Source organism: Podarcis vaucheri, assembly GCF_965113315.1.
Source record: "Podarcis vaucheri genome assembly, chromosome: 7".
Lineage (NCBI taxonomy): Eukaryota > Metazoa > Chordata > Lepidosauria > Squamata > Lacertidae > Podarcis > Podarcis vaucheri.
Genome location: NC_138765.1, coordinates 13,677,058 through 13,693,824, shown reverse-complemented (window position 1 = coordinate 13,693,824; position 16,767 = coordinate 13,677,058). Strand labels below are relative to the sequence as shown.

Sequence of the window (16,767 nt, the reverse complement as noted above, 5' to 3'; positions counted from 1 at the left end):
CCTATCAAAGTGGTTGCGCTGCAGCAAGGATCCAGAAGGGACAAAGCTACAAAGATGACCTGGAAGCACGAGACAGATAGAAAAAAGGGTCCATTGTTGTGGAGAACAATCTCTGGAGAGGGGCAGAGTTAGGTTAAGTGGAAATATGGCTGTGATCCAGCAAGATAGAAAGCGCTGCAGGTAAATTCAGGCCAGGGAGATGAACACTGCAATCCCAGGCAGGGCCGGGGCCTGAAAAGAGGAGGGTGGGCGCTTTCTTTTTTCTTTTTCTAGAAGGCAAATTCTTCTCCCTCCTCCTCCACTTTTCAAGAGCCCTCATTTCTTGGCTGCTCAGCATTGGACTTGCCGTTCTGCGGTGTTGGAGCTGGGCATCTGGTCGTATTAGTTGCCCAGCGAAGCCCAGGACTGTGATGATGGGAAGACACTCACCCGCTAATGAGCACAGCGAGACTCATTAGGAGCGATGTGATTCCCAGACAGCTTTGCCTGCCTCCAGCTTAAGAGAGTTCACCGCTGTGACCCGGAACGGGGAAAAGGCAGGCGAAAGGGCACACCGAGGCAGGCAAACAGAAACTCTTAAGAGCGATGAAAGCGGTCTGAGCAACACACACACACACACACACACACACACACACACACACACACGGCAGCCCAAGGCTTCTCTTTTCTGGGCAGAGACACTTCCTCCACTTCTAAACTGCTGTGCTCCTTACCATATTACCTGCCTTCATCCTTAGCCTATGTGTGGAGGAGGAAGTGACAGCCTTGGCAGCAGCAGGGCCGGCTCATGGCATTTTGACACCCGAGGCAAGCTACAAAATGGTGCGCCCTTCCCCAGCCAGGGAAGGAGAAGTGAGGAATAAGGGTGGAAAGAGACCAGCAGGGCTTCCTGTTCACCAAGACTCTGCTGTAGAGGCAGATACAGCCTTGCCACGGCCTTAGATGCCACCCCAGGGTGCTGCATTCCTTGGAGGCTGATCTGCTTCCCCTGTAGCTCCTGCCACCCGACGCAGTCACCTCCCTTTGCCTCATGGGTGGGCCGGCCCTGAATGGCAGCATGGCGCATCCTCAGGCAGCCACTGGGATCCCAGGAAACCAATGTTTGCCCCAATGAGCACTGGACTGCTGGGTGCCTCCCTTTCGATTTCTCACAATGCTCCACTGCGAGTTGTTAACATGGTGCGCCACACCCCCCCCTTTCACCCCCTGGAAGGAGTGCTGCCATTTAAATTTCCGACAATGCCCCAGACCAGGGATAGCTAACATGGTGCTCTCTAGACAACCCTATCTCCAATCGGCCCCAGCTACCCTAGCCAAGGATGTTGAGGGTTGTAGTTCAGGAACACCTGGGGGAAATCATGTTGGGTACCCTGCCCCAAAATGATGCTACATCAGGACACGGCAGGGTCTCAAAATGGCATGGCTGGCCACTGAGAGAGCAATATGCTGATTATATGGGCCATTGGCTTTATCCAGTAGGCTCTTCTTATGTAACCTGGAGCTGGTGATTTGGATATACAGTGGTACCTCGGGTTACATACGCTTCAGGTTACATATGCTTCAGTTACAGACTCTGCTAACCCAGAAATATTACCTTAGGTTAAGAACTTTGCTTCAGGATGAGAACAGAAATCATGTTCCAGCGGAGCGGCGGCAGCAGGAGGCCCCATTAGCTAAAGTGGTGCTTCAGGTTAATAACAGTTTCAGGTTAAGAACGGACCTCCAGAACGAATTAAGTACTTAACCTGAGGTACCACTGTATATTATTTCTTCTCCGGCCCCCTCATGCCTTGAAATGCAGTGTGCATCTGTCCAAATTGTTTTCATCACGCTGGGAGGCACGTCTTGGTCTTCGTCACTCAAAATCATGGGGGTGTCATGATGATAGCTGGAGAGTATCAGCCAAGAGGGTGCAAAAGGGATCTCAAACGGAGACCACACCAATAGATGAGGTCATGGGCATGATCCAAGAGGCTCAGCCAGATGGGCTTCTTGGCCTGATCCTGACCAGGGAAACCACAGCCGTAGGTCAGGAATAACAGAGTCCAAGGCACAAGGACTGCATGGAGTGCTGGGTCCGTTGCTTTTACCTAGATTGCCACTCCAGCTTCTTGGGCAAGCGCGAGCAGAAAGTACCGCAAACCCAGAATTTATGCCATTTTGTTGAACATTAAATTCCCCCCACTCCTGCAATTGTTTTAAAATATTTTTTCCGGTAGCTCCCAGTCGGAATGTTTTCCACGAGAAGAGAGTTTTGTACAGAATGACAGATGGGGGACGCGTAGAGGGACCCGGCGGAGTAATAAAAATGAGAGTGAAGGAGAGAAATGGAAGGGAAAGCAGGAACTAATGTGCAAGGCTCTCCGTCCTCAGCCGAAATGGGGGCTTAGCGCGTTTGTTCAGGGACTGGAAACAGGCACAGCAGAAGACCAGGGCAGAGCAGGTGTGTGTGAGTATAGATGCTGCATAAAGATGTGAGAGCAGTGCATGTAGCTTGTTATGGGGCAAGAACGTGGACAAGAGGAGCAAGAATCCAGGACTGGGACAGCAGTGGGGCAGAACGGCCACGGAGCGTTAGGGATTGCAGGACGAGCCGGGCTATGGCTGCATCTCTCAGGCCCCAACATAACCGTGAAAATAAATCAGAGGGGTTGGGGAGGCATTTCCCCAAGGCCCTCAGAGAGGGAACGTGAGGAGGCCGATCTAGAGGACAGAATGGGATCCGGCAAAACAGAGAATCGAATCCAATTTTTGGCACAGGTTCTTGTGCAGCCTTGGTTGGGGGCAAAGCACACTGTTCCAGCCTCCATTTCTTATCTGTGAAATGGGATCCTCCGCGCCTCCGCGGATGAGAGTGGCTTTGGCGTTTGGCTGAGCGACGGCAGTGAACCCCCATGGGGCTTTGCTGTCTCTGTCGGCTTCATATGTCTGTCCTCGCCCCCCCCCCCCGCTTTTGCAGCAGAAAGATTGTGATGGCAAAAGCACCGAATTTGCTTGCTGCTGCTTTAAGCTCTGTCAGTAGCATCCCCGACACAGGAAAACAAGTTGGATCTCCTGCACGGCGTTTGCTCCAGAGGACTTTGAGGCTGGGCAGCTTGCTGGGGCTCCAAGACTGGGAAATAATAGCCCCCACCCCACCCTGTTCCTCTCCACTTTTACTGGGCACCTGGCTAGAGATGGATGCAGTGGAGAAGAATTCCCAGTTTGTCTGCTTCAACTCTTGAAGGACTGGGGAGTTGGGCAGGCGAAGAGAGCTCACATCATTACCTCCACTTCTGAATACCAGTTGCTGAAAACCACAGGAGGGGAGGGGGCTGCGCGGCTCAGGCCCTGCTTTTAGGCCTGTCATGGGAGTCTGGCTAGCCTCTGGGAAAACAGGTTGCTGGACTCTATGAGCCCCTGGCCTGATCCAGGACAGGTCTCATGTTCTTTGCATTTCCAGAGCCAGAACTGCTTCCACAGCACGCACTCATGAACAAGGATACCACAACCACTGGTGTTAAAAGAATTAATCAGGGGGATTTATTGAAGTATCAAAGGTGGTTAAAAGGCAGACATAGATATTTACATATATATTAACTTTCGGGCGTGGGGGAAACAGTCTTGGGCTGCAGAGGAACAAGCCCCCCTGCATACTCCCGACCCCCAGTTATATATTAATTATTATATTTTCCATTCTTTTCATTTTTTTTTAATCTCCCCTTCCGAGACACAAACAATATAAAATAAAAACCGCGAGCCAGAGACGGACACAGAATCACACGTCGGTTTCTTTTCTTCTGTTTTGTTCCCCAGACAAAAGACAGAGGGAAAGGGGGTGGGATGGAAATCCGAGGGAAAGCGAGGAGTGGGCATCTACTGGCACAAAATGAGGGACGTCGGCAAGGATGGAAGGAACCAAGAAGACCAGGAGTGGAGTGTGGGGCGGGGGAGAAGGGAGCGGGGAAGAGACGGGGTTCAGCACCCCCCTTTTGTGGTTCAATGCTCAGTCATGGGGCTGGACCATGGGGTGAGGCAGCAGCTGCCTCTGGAGCAGCCATTTCCACAGGGGATTCCTCCCACTGGTAGTCACCAGCATTGCATCCTGCAGCAGTGCACTGCAGCCACCTCTGGGGCAGAGCAGCCATTTGTAACAGGGGTTCGCTCTTTTTACAGACCCTTTACCGCAGCTGTGTTTGGGGGAGGTTGAAAGCAACATCCAGACAGGTGCTGAGGGAGGGGTGCCTATTGCTGAGCCTCTCATCCTGCTCTTCTTCGCCGATCCCAGCTGCTTCCGGGGAGGGAGGCCGAGCAGAGAGGGAGGGAGGAAGGGGCAAGGGGGTGTTGCGAGCGACACAGCGGTTTCTCTCTCGAGGTCTGGGGATGGGATGGCATAACATCGTGGCCACCAGGCCCAAAGGCGAGGAGGAGGAGGAGGAGCTGAAACTAGCCACTGTCAAATCTGCATATGTTGGCAAATTCAGACGGATGCAAATTCTTTTCCCATGTCCTCCACTCTCTGCAGAAGCTGGGCTGTGGGCCAGGGGGCAACGCTTGGCTGTCAAGGACAAAGTGTGGGCTGTGGGGGGTCAATGCGCCGATGGGGCTCCGTAGTCCCATCGCCTGTCCCCAGCTGGGCACATCACATAACAAGGACGACAGAGACAGACAGAGACACCCCCTTTCCTCTTCCCACCCTCCCTCTCCCTCCCCAAACTATCATGGCTTTGAAGGAAGAAAAAAAAAAAGAGTCCAACCTGCTTGATAAGGCCCCACACGGCTTGAGCGGCCCTGGGCTTAGCAGTGGGGGGAAAGGTGCGGCTGAGAGAGATATGGGGCCAGGCGCCCTGAAGAGAACTCAAGGCGACCCGGCGACTCCCAGCCTCACGCTCCTGTCATGCTGCACGCCAAACACTCCGACCTGGCGGCTCCCCTCCTCAGCGGCTGGGGGCAAAACACACCCGAGGGGGGTCCCAACTCACAGAATGGCTCTCTCCCCCCCCCCCCTGGTCGCCTTCCCTGAACTCAAGAGTCTCCTCCAGGGCTGCTGGGAAGATCCTGGTGCTCCGGAGCAATATATGTTAGCCCCATCTCCCTCCCCAGATATTTTGAAACTCAGTGCTAATATCGGAAAGAAAAGCAAACAAGCAAACCCAGAGCTAACAGGCCACAGTCCGTCCAAGGGGAAGGGCCCTTTGACACCCTGACCCACCCTCGCAGTCTCAGCAGCCCGGGATGTCTGGGTGTCCTCTCCCCCTCCCTCGCTGGGTGGCTTCTACGCTATTTACAAAGAGACCCAAGCCCTCCCCCAGGGCTTTGCCTGTCCCCAAAGAGAAAAGGTTTGCGGCTATCCCAGCCTCCTGCTCTTTTTTATGGAAGTGGGGCCACACACACGCACTCTCTCTCTCTCTCTCACACACACACACACACGCATACATCCTCCCCAGAAGTAACAGGAAATAGCTCTGGTGCAGAAGGCATGGAGAGGGGAGGAGTCAGCCAATGGCAGGAGGCGGAGCTTCATAGCTGGGGGCGGGGCTAAAGTCCTCGGTTTCAAAAATAAAACCGAACAAGTGGTGGCCATGTGTGTGTCCCCCCCCTTTTTTTTACACAATGGATATTTTTTTAAGCATTTTTTTTCTTTTTAATCCAACCCTTCTTTTCCCCTCCCTCCCCTCCCCCAGCAAGAGCGGCAGCTTTTCTATAAACGTCTCCCCCCCCTGCCTTCGCCGCTCCCCCTCCTCGGCCATTCTGCCCCCAGCGCTCAGCCCCCAGCACCCCTCCCCTTCCCCCTCCCCTCTCCCAGGCTCAGATGAAGAATTCCTCCTTGCGTTTGTGGCCGTCGCCGCCGTTCAGAAAGGCCTCGCGGGCTTCTCCGTGCTCGTCCAGGCCGCTTGCCTCGTGTGTCAGGTAGGAGCCTGTAAAAAGAGGACGGGGGGGGGCGCGTGAGTTGAGGAGAAGGCTGGGCACAAGCAACGGTAAGTGGGGCGCACAGGGCCCTGGAGGAGACGCAAGACCTTGCTAAGGAGACTCCATTCATAGAATCATAGATTTGGAAAGGTGCAGGAATGATTGCTGGGTGCAGAGCACATTCCCCGCCCGCAGGCAGCCTCAGCTGCCTGCACGCATGACCATGGGGTGTGGAGCGCACTCTCCCTCACAGATAAGGCCACAGCTGTCTGAACATCTTCCCCTCTGCCTAAACTTTTGCGGTCTCAGTAGTCTGTGGTGTCCTGTCTGTGACCTTTGTCTCTGAGACCTCTGTCTCTTTCGTCATACATTGCCCAAGGGGAAAATGACGCAGTAGAAACAGGGGCCAAAATAACTTTGTACCACCCCACGATCTCGGGACTGGAAGATGTGTACAGGTCACAGCCCAAAATGTATCTGCCTGGGTTTGCATATTGTGTCAATAAAAGGAGCCTCCACAGAGCTGGCCGGCAGCTTGCTTGCAGCTCACCTGTGCGCAGCTCACCTGCATTATCAACTCCTGCCTCATGTCCTTCACTTCAGAAAGGACCCCAAGGGTCTCCCATTCCAACCCCCTGCGGTGCAGGAATCACAACTCTAGTTACATGTGTTGGTCCTCATCCCACAACTAGAGAACAGATCCTCGCTTTGGCACTATTTCTGTTTGCATGAAAGCCACACTCTGTCACCCTCACGTTGGAATGGCTCTGAAGACACATCGCCAGCACATACGTCCCCACTGGACTTAACGTTCAGCAATAGCTACGATCAAGGAAGAGGAATTCTGGAAGGCAGAGAATATCAGGTTCTGCTCTCTAGCGAGTGTACCCACAGCCAAGGGGGTGTGCAGTGGCAATTGCAGGAGAGCAGAATGCTCCCCCATCCGAACATGTGCACCCTAAACCGGCTGGTTGGTTACACTGCAAGCTGGCGCCAGGGTTTGGTACCATCGCTCACTGGCTGAGCCCTGAAATCTCAAGTTCCTGATTGGTGCCATGGGCAGCTGGCCTGCCCTCTCCAACCAGCTGTGGGAACCGAAGGAGCAGATTTCTCTGCTTCTCCTTCTTCCTTTGGGGGCAGAGGTGCAGACTGGGGTCAGAGGGAGAGGGCAAGCAAGTGAGAGGCCACAAGGAGAATGGGAACTCATTGAGTGTCTTGCCCAAGAATTCCTCTCCGAAATCTGCAGCTGGCCGTGCGTGGCTAGAAGAGAAATGCAGGTGGTGTACATTATGCATCCTGGAGGTTTCTGGTGTTTTTGTTTTGTTTTGTTTTTTGAAATACTAAGCTTGGATCCATTTCTCCGCAAACCACCTTTGATCCGAATTGAGGACAAAACCCACCTCGCTGTGTTTTAAGCCGGCAATTGTGTACACAGCCGTAGCGTTCTCCTCCCCACGTACAAAGAGGATTGGGAAAGACTGTGAGAGAGGCTGGTTTTAGGAGCCACAAAGACCTTCCTACGGTGGCAGGAAGCCTCACTCCCAAGCCCTGCGGGGTCTCCCTGCTTTTATCATTTCAAGCTCCTCACTCCAACCCCAAAGGCTAGAAATATGCTTTTTGAATACACACACACACACAGAGAGAGAGAGAGACATGAAATGACTGTGCTGCAAGGCAGTTTCTTAGATCAGTGGCGAGAGATAGATGCTAGCCATGGAGCAACCCAGCTTTCCTTCTATAAATCAGCACTTGTGTCTCTTATCTGCCCGGCTGGCACCAGATTTCTGACACTGACCTTTCTGCCGGATGGAGCACCACACCATGACTATAAGCACACAGATGACGAGGAAGACCAGGAGCGCCAGGATGCCCCCGACAATGGCATAGGGCACTGAAGTCTGGGCCTCCACAATGGCCCCGGGGTCTGCCAAAGACAGGGAAAGGTTAAGGTGTGAGAGGCGGGGTGGGTGGCTGGAGGCGGTGCCCTCCGTGAGCTTCATACCTTGGTGTGGGCCAGGGCAGAGGACCTGTAAAAGTAAAGGTAAAGGGACCCCTGACCATTAGGTCCAGTCGTGACTGACTCCGGGGTTGTGGCGCTCATCTCGCTTTATTGGCTGAGGGAACTGGTGTACAGCTTCCGGGTCATGTGGCCAGCATGACTAAGCCGCTTCTGGCGAACCAGAGCAGCGCACGGAAACGCCGTTTACCTTCCTGCTGGAGCGGTACCTATTTATCTACTTGCACTTTGACGTGCTTTCCTGCCAACTGCTAGGGACCGAGCAACAGGAGCTCACCCCGTTGCGGGGATTCAAACCGCCGACCTTCTGATCGGCAAGTCCTAGGCACTGTGGTTTAACCCACAGCGCCACCCGCGTCCCTGCAGAGGACCTGAGCCTACCCTATTTTTGGCTGCCCTCCTGGCAGGGGGAAAGCAAACACCTCCGTTGAGAGATGCTGCCATATGAGCAAGAGTAAGGAACTGGCGGCCAACCAGCCCCAGCCAGGATGGTGATGGGACTGGCACTCCACCGACATTTGGAGGGCCACGGGTCCCCCACCCCTGGCATTAGGCGACAGCACCTAAGACCCTTAATCTGGAGCAGGAAGAAAGGGTGTGGTTCCACAGATGTTAATTGATTAAGTTAATTTTATTTGAAAGTAGTATTGGAAAACTGCTACAATGACCTATATGGGAGATTCAAGGAAGTCTCTTAACAATGATAGCAAAATTGGGATGTTAACAGTGAGGATAAATGTTTGTTTGTTTTTTTCTGTTTTTATATTGCAATGTTTTCTTGTTTGTTATAAATTTGGAAAATCAATTAAAAAATCTGAAAATAGAAAGGGTGTGTGTTTTTTTTTGGGGGGGGTCTGGTCATCAGAAACAGCTAACTATAACTCTCACAAGACTCACATCACCCGAACAAAGGAAAAAAATATTTGGCAAGCAGAAAGGTTTCTCCCTGACAGGCTAACTTTCCATGTGCGGGGTTTTAAGAACGTTCTGTCATGTGACACCCCCCTGCCTCCCACTGACCCTGAAACAGACTTTTAACTCCTCACCTGCTGCATGTGAACATCAGGACAGCAGTGAACTTGGGGGTTCTGGGCTGAGCTTAGGAGGGGGGGGCAGGAGCAGGTGAGCTCTAGAGCACCAGAGAACAAGTCTTGCTTACCGTAAACCACCAGCACGTACTGGTCCGACGAGCGGCCATGTTTGTTGGCCACCTGGCACAGGTAGGTTCCATTATCCAGCATGCTGAGGCTGGGGATGGTCAGTACCTCTCCCTCCGTCAAGGCCCGATCCGGCAACGAGTCGTTGGCTCGGCTCCACTTGATGTCCGTGGGGCTGAGGGCGGAAGTCAGGACAGCCAGCGTTAACCTTACCCCTCTCCTCCCAACACCCATCTCCGGTGGCCCCTGCGGGTCACAAGCGTCTCATCTCCCCCACATGAACACACACAAACACGCACCACTTCCCTTCCTTCTATCAAGGTTATTTGCGGCAAGCGCTGCCAGAGCCCGTGATGGATGGGACACGGAGCCGAGCGGCTGGATCAAGGGGCGCTCAAGTAATAACTCCGCTCGGGAATTGTATCCATCAGTCAGAGCGATATAGAAAGGCAAGGACAATTTGCCCCGCGTGTACAGGGAAGAGGTGCCACAGAGCAAGGATGAGGGTCTTATGAAGTGGGGGGGGGGTGTTTCCAGCAGGTGCTGCTTTCGTCATGTCTCAGAAGAAGGAAAGCCTGCCCCAAATGCCCTCTGTTATGCCTACTGCTCAGAGGATGTGGCCTATCTCCAGTGTGGTGTAGTGGTTAAGAGCGATGAACTCGTGATCTGGTGAACTGGGTTTGATTCCCTGCTCCTCCACATGCAGCTGCTGGGTGACCCTGGGCTAGTCACACTTCTCTGAAGTCTCCCAGCCACACTCACCTCACAGAGTGTTTGTTGTGGGGGAGGAAGGGAAAGGAGAATGTTAGCCGCTTTGAGACTCCTTCGGGTAGTGATAAAGCGGGATATCAAACTCCTTTTCTTCCAGCTGCCCAATAGCAGGGCCTGAGGATGAGGGATAGCTAACCTGATGCAACCCACCCACCTCCCGCCCAGCCCCCCCCCAAGATGTTGCTGGACTACAAGCATGTTGCTGGGCCTGATGGAAGTGGACTCTGGAGAGTCAAAGCAGATTCTCCTGAAATAGTCAGGCAGGAGTTTTTTTGAATAAGAGCAGAAGAGGCTTCGGAGAAGCATCTATGCCCACTTCTTTTGCCTGTGGTCAAGCAGGTTTTGAAAATGGCCTGCAGGTAGGGCTGAGAAAGACTGGCTCTGCCTGAAACCCAGGAGATAGGATTGTCTGATAGGACAGGCAGTCTGGAGGCAGGTGGACCTGTCTGACTCAGTCCAAGGCAACTTCCTGTGTTTCTATTCCAGAACCTGCCCTCCCCTGCTCACCCCCACCTCTCCTCTAATTATGGCTTTCCCCATCCTGCGGAAGTACTCACCGCGGGTTGCCTTTGACGTCACAAGTCAGAACTAAAGTGTCTCCTTCCCGCATCACCCCCTGAGACGGATGGATCCTGGCTGTGGGAGCGACTGGGGTGGAAATAGAGAGAATAAACAGGAGGTCATGAATCAGCCCGTGCACAGAACAGTCACACTTCTCAAGCAAGGCCCGACAATTTGCAGCCCTCGCCGTGGAGAGGAAACGCTTCCTTCAGACATCAGAGCCATTAGAAGCCTGGAATTAAGGTTTTCACTGGCATTGTGGCTGATATCAATACATGCATCCCTCCTCCTTGTCTCTTCCTTCTTGCCTTGCCATAGAAAGAATGTGATATTGCAAAGGAAGGCTGGAACAGTTTCCCTGGATTATTCCATCACCCACGAAAATGAGCGATAGAAAACAGTATGCATAAAAAGCAAGGAGATCTATATATCCAGTATATATAAACAGAAACACCAAAATGACACTTATTACGCTACAAGGAAATTGAACATGCAAGGAAATTGAGAGCCCACTGAAGAAAATGTGTTGGAAATTTCAGAAGAGATCTGAGTTCGCCCACCACACTCCTGAACAGGGTCTCTGAACCAGGGTTTTTCTGCGTTGCTTTTAAAAGGCACGTGGTTTAGGCTCAGGTCTGCATTGCACTGAGTTCTGGTCCACATGCCACATGGAGCCAACCAATGGTTTGGCATGGATGCGTGTGAGTGTGCAGGCTCCCAGAGAGGAGATTGCAGCCTCTTTGGTCCTCTCCTTGGGGTTTAGCTGCTGCACTGAGCTAAGCCATGGCTTGCCTTAAGTGTGTAGTCCAAACTCAGACGCATGGTTCAGCTCCCAAGGGCAAACCTTGGTTGTGGTTGTGGTGTGGGGGGGACGAGAGCTAAGCCACAAACCTGCAGAGAGCAGTGGAAGAGCTACCAGGGAGGAGCAAAGCAGCCATGACCTCCTCTGTCAGCACCTGCACACTCACACATTCACTAGCAGTGTCTGCAGATGTAGAGCAGGTTATTTTCACTTATTGGATTTTCCACGGCAAGGGGAAATCCGTTTTGAACGTAAAAATAAATAAACATATGGGCTGGCGCTTAGACGACGATGTCATTGGAAGGCTGCTGAGAAAGAACTGTAGGGTCATCAACAGCACCGATTTCACAATGAAGTGGCCAGGTTGCTTGCTCACTGGGGCAAGACGGCTTGAGCATATTACACCAGCCTTGTACTGGCTGCCAATTAGTTTATGGGCCCAATTCAAAGTGCTGCTTTTGATGAATAAAACCTTAAGCGGCTAAGGACAGCAATACCTCAAGGATCACCTCTCCTCATATGAACCAGCCTGTGACCAACATCTCAGGCCTTTCTTCATGTGTGCCCTCCACAGTAGCTCTGGAGGGAGATGCCAGGACTTTTCTGGGGTGACTCCCTGCTTTCCCCAGAAAGGCTCACCTCGTGCTTTCATTACATATCTTTAGGCGCCAGGCAAAAACATTCCTCTACTCCCAGGCCTCCCAAGCAATCTACGGCCTTTTAAGCTGGGAGGAAGGGGAACTATTGTTTTGCTTGTTATGACATTGTGCTGTTTTTTTGTGTTTTTATACTGTAAGACATCCCTGTGATCCTCGGATAAAGGGTGGTATAGAAATTCAATAAATAAGCCATTAAATTCCCTTCTGGAAGCCCCCTGCTCTCTTGCCCTGGGCATTCATTCCTCCAAGAGAAGTAAAAGGTAAAGGACCCTTGGACAGTTATGTCCAGTCAAAGGTGACTATGGGGTTGCAGCGCTCATCTTGCTTTCAGGCCGAGGGAGCCGGTGTTTGTCCACAGACAGCTTTCCAGGTCATGGGGCAGGCATGACTAAACCGCTTCTGGCACAACGGAACACTGTGATGGAAACCAGAGCGCACGGAAACGCCGATTACCTTCCCGCCACAGCGGTACCTATTTATCTACTTGCACTGGTGTGCTTTCGAATTGCTAGGTTGGCAGTAGCTGGGGCAGAGCAACGGGAGCTCACCCCATTGCGGGGATTCAAACCGCCAACCTTCTGAGCAGCAAGCCCAAGAGGCCCAGTGGTTTAGAGCCAGAGGCCCACAGCTCTGTAACCTCTGCCCACCCTATCCAAAGGAGAAGGGGAGGATAAAGGGGCCCAGCTGGGCCCAGAATGCACTGCAGCCCTGCCGCTTGATGCCAACCCTGCCTTTACCCTCTTCCCCCGCCAGCAAGGCCCCTGCGGTCACTTACACTGTACATCTAGCACGTACTGCGTCTCCTTCCGCTGCCCACGCAGCGTGGGGTGGGTGGCCTCGCACGTCACGACGCTGCCGTGGTCCCTGCGCTCCACCCGGAAGCGCACCACGTTGGTGATGCTGAACACTTTCCCGTTCTCCTGCTTGCTGCCTATTCCTGGGGGGGAGAAACAAAGAACATGTCACCAGCCCCGCTGGCCAACCCCGCCGAGCGCCTGCAAACGTCCCTTTAAAGCTGAGTTAAGGCGTCACGCCTTGCCGCGGGGCTCTTTTCTCCTTTTCTAATTTTTAAATTACATACAATTAAAATGCAACCGCCGTGCTCGGGAGGGGTAGGAGCGCATAACATTACTCCTACTTGCCTCCAACGCAAGCGCAGAGAACTTGTTCCTGGCAGCCAAGAAGCGCTGGGAGAGACCCAGAAGCAGCCTACTTACGAGTCTAAAAGGAGCCCCAAAAGAAACATCTGCCTTTAAGATGCCAACAAGCCCTTCTATTTTAAGTATTTTCTGGGCAGGCAGGGGGAAGAGTAGGAGTAGCTGCTAATAAACTCAGCTCGTGTATATGGTGCAGTTAAAGAGACATATGGATGCAGCCTCAGGCGTTTGGAGATGACAAACTTTATTGGGGAGACGCTCCCTAAAACCGATCCCAAGCTGAAAAAGAGCCAGCACCTTCTAGAAGTGTATTAACTGGATATCCCAGTACTAAGCTAACTCATGTCCCCAACGACAGATCAGTTCCTACCAGGTTCACATGTGTACATTCTGTTCCAATACTGTATTTTTTTAAAAAAGTGCATAAAATAATATTTAAATATGTATTTCATCTCAGTGCACACGTTTCCAAATTTATTTCACCCTAAATTATTTGTTTCACCCTAAGATATGCATCTTTGATGGTTATTATTATTATTATTGCTTCACCCAAGTAGGAGAAAAATCTAAAGGAAAACTATGTCCCGTTCTGCGCATTCCACTTCGGAAGGTCAGCTGGCATGGGAAATCACAGCTCTGCAGCTTTGGGGCCAAACTCCTGCCGGAAGCTAAGTCCCTGGTTTCCTCCCTCCTTCCCTCACCTTTCAGCTCTTTCCGGTCCCGGTCCCGGTACCAGCGCAGCGTGGCAGCAGGGCGTGACCTGGGGACGCTGCAGGTGAGTTCCACTTCTCCTCCTTCCACGGCCTGTTCCTTGATCTCCACCAAGGGGTTGTCAGGGGGCACTGTAAGGAACAGCAGTTGGGTTATGGGGCAGGCAGTGGGGCTGTCTCCAACACAGCACCGGATCCCACCACAGCATCACCTCCACAGGCACCCAAATCTGTCTCGGATCTGGTAAACCCAACCAGAGAAGGAGTGGGGAACTTGTGGTCCTTCAAATGTTTTATTCAGTTTATATCCTATAATAGCATACAACTCAAACAGGCATGTCCAATAGGTAGACCGAGATCTACTGGTAGATCAGTGGACGTCTGTGGTAGATCACTGGCTCCCCCCAAAGAAGCTCAGAAACTTTGGCTCCCCTAAAAAAAGCTCTAGATCTTTGACCTGCACCCCTAAAAACGGGGCTCTTATCCTCTCTATAAAAAAGCTCAATAACTTTGACCTGAATCCCCCAAAAGGGGGTAGATCTCTGCCAGTTTTTAACTCTGTGAGTAGATCACAGTCTCTTGGAAGTTGGCCACCCCTGAACTAAAACATCTCAAAACAATCTTTTAAAAACTGGCAAAAGAAAACCCAGTTAAAATTTTATTTAGGAAACCCAATAGCCCACACTCTCATAGCTAATAATTCCAGCGCTTCCAGCAACCTTTCAGCCACCCAATGCCTGAGACAGATGCACCTCACTAGGGAGGACATGCTACAAATGGAGAGCCACCACTGAGAAGGCCCTGTCACTGGGTAAGCAGGTAACCCCCAGTGGCAGCTTCCACCAGCCCCAGCCAGTGTGGCCAGTGGTCAGAGAAGACGGAACATCATCCGGAAGGCCGCCAGTTCCCCACCACTAACTAGGGGGTCCAACGGCAAGGGTGGTGAGCTCTTCAGGTGGGCCTCTGTGACTGTTCCAGGATTCCTCAAGATCACCAGTACAAATGCATCCTGGGAAATTCCACTTTCAGGTCAAAAACAAAACAGGCCTTAAATTAGGGTGGGGAAAAATAACACATCGGAAGCCACGGATGCAAGTGAACAGAATATCAGAGTCAGGAAATGGGATTTTGTTGCTCTGCATTGCTCTTCGTTGTCACAGACACACACACACCCCTCGCCCAGCCCCAGTTGCAAAATTAGAATTATGGAAAAGAAGCAGACATTTGCATAATTTCCTAAGAATACCTGATTTAGCTTCTGTTAGTGCAGAATGTGGAGGCTTCCCCACCCCTTCCTTTGGGCAAATTATACAGCATACTGATTCGGAGCATGATCATACGGGTTGTCAATGCTTGGCCTTAAAAGAAGCATATGAATGTCTAGTGATTGTGTGGGAGGTTAGGTAGGCGCTTGAAATTACAGGCTGGGGAATGCAGAAGGTCTCTGCATGCAGGAGGAGGTCTCAGTTAAGGTTGCAGGAAGCCTCCTTTCTGAAAGCCTAGGGAGACTGAGCGAGGCGGACTAGCGATCTGACTCGACGAGGCAGCTTTCTGTCTCCCTCTCCATCTCGCCACATCCACACCACACCATATATTTATGGCTAAAGAATCCTGGGGACTTTAGTTTGTCGTGCACAGAGCTGCAATTCCCAGAGCCCTGAACAAATGAAATTTCCCAGGATTCTTTGGGGGAAGTCAAACTTAGCTCAGCGCAGGTCCTGGGAGCTCGTGACCAGACCTCACAAACAGGGGTGTTTGTGAGGGAGTTTAAGGGGAGGCCCAGAGTTCTGTCTCTTGGTGGGCATAGGGCCAGAGACATGGAGGGCAGGGGAGCTGCTGCATTGACCTGCAACACCTGCGCCATGTTTGTCATTCTGCCAGAGAACAAGGAGCAGGACACTTGCAGCAAGTGCAAGCTGGTTGTCTTACTGGAAGGCAAGGCAAAGCAACCCTAGTCACACCTCAAGCAACAGGACAACATGAGGAGTTGCTTGATAAGAGCTGGAAGAGAGGAGACTGAGAGGAGATATGATAGCCATTTCAAATATCTTAAGGGCTGTCACATGGAAGGGGGAGCGTGCTTGTTTTCTCTTACTCCGGAGGGTAGGACTCAAACCAATGGCGTCGAGTTGTAAGAAAGGAGATTCCGACTAAACATTCGGCAAAACTTCCTCACAGTAAGAGCTGCTTGACAGTGGAACAGACTCCCTCGGGAGGCTGTGGGCTCTCCTTCCTGGAGGGTTTTTAAGCAGAGTTTGGATGGCCATCTGTCATGTATGATCTAGCATTGCAGGGGGTTGGACTCTATGGCCCTTGGGGTCCCTTCCAATGCTAAGATTCTATGAAAGCTGTGTGAGAGAGAAATTATTATAATTACCAGGGCTTTGTTTTCAGCCAGAACTCTCTGGAACAGAGTTCCGGGACCCTTTCCCCTCAAAAAATAAATGCAGTGGTACCTCTGGATGTGAATGGGATTCGTTCCAGAGCCCCATTCGCATCCAGAAACAAATGCAACCCGCATCTGCGCATCTGCGTGGGTCGCAATTCACTGCTTCCACGCATGCACGTGTCATTTTGACCATCTGCGCATGCGTGAGCGGCAAAACCCGGAAGTAACGCGTCCCTTTACTTCCAGGTCGCCGCAGCGCACAACATGAAAATACTTATCCCGATGCTACTTCAGCCTGAGGTATCTGTGTTTTAAAAATCCGAAATTTTGGATTTCTTTAAAAATATGTTTTGATTGCTTTATCACAGGTGTGCTTGCTGCCCTGGCTCCCTTGGAAGGGCGGGGATATAAATAAATTTTCCACAAGGCCTGCATTGGCCTTAATTCATCATAACACCGCAAGGTAAGAACGGACTGACCTTCTTGCTAACCTGCTCCCACCTTCCAGCATCCTGTGGCCAAAGGTCACAAAGGTACCAGGGCTGGATGAAAAACTATTTGGACACCTGCCACATCTTTCAATTCCACTAACTTTTTAGTTGGATTTAACAAGCTGAATATATACGCAAGCGGTGCTTTCTGAGGCTTCTGTTGT

The 16,767-nt window shown here is 51.8% G+C and overlaps 1 protein-coding gene across 1 annotated transcript in view; it reads right to left on the bottom strand.

Annotated features, from left to right (window-relative positions):
• Positions 1 to 3,499: 3,499 nt before the first annotated feature.
• The window catches only part of CADM4 (cell adhesion molecule 4), a 139,044-nt gene continuing 125,776 nt past the window's right edge, over positions 3,500 to 16,767 (bottom strand). The window contains exons 4-9 of the mRNA XM_082232704.1: positions 13,715 to 13,855; positions 12,632 to 12,793; positions 10,392 to 10,482; positions 9,066 to 9,238; positions 7,685 to 7,813; positions 3,500 to 5,897 (exon numbers count right to left, since the gene is read on the bottom strand). Coding sequence (XP_082088830.1) covers positions 5,788 to 5,897; positions 7,685 to 7,813; positions 9,066 to 9,238; positions 10,392 to 10,482; positions 12,632 to 12,793; positions 13,715 to 13,855 — 806 coding nt within the window. The 3' untranslated portion in view covers positions 3,500 to 5,787. The remainder of the gene's footprint in view (positions 5,898 to 7,684; positions 7,814 to 9,065; positions 9,239 to 10,391; positions 10,483 to 12,631; positions 12,794 to 13,714; positions 13,856 to 16,767) is intronic.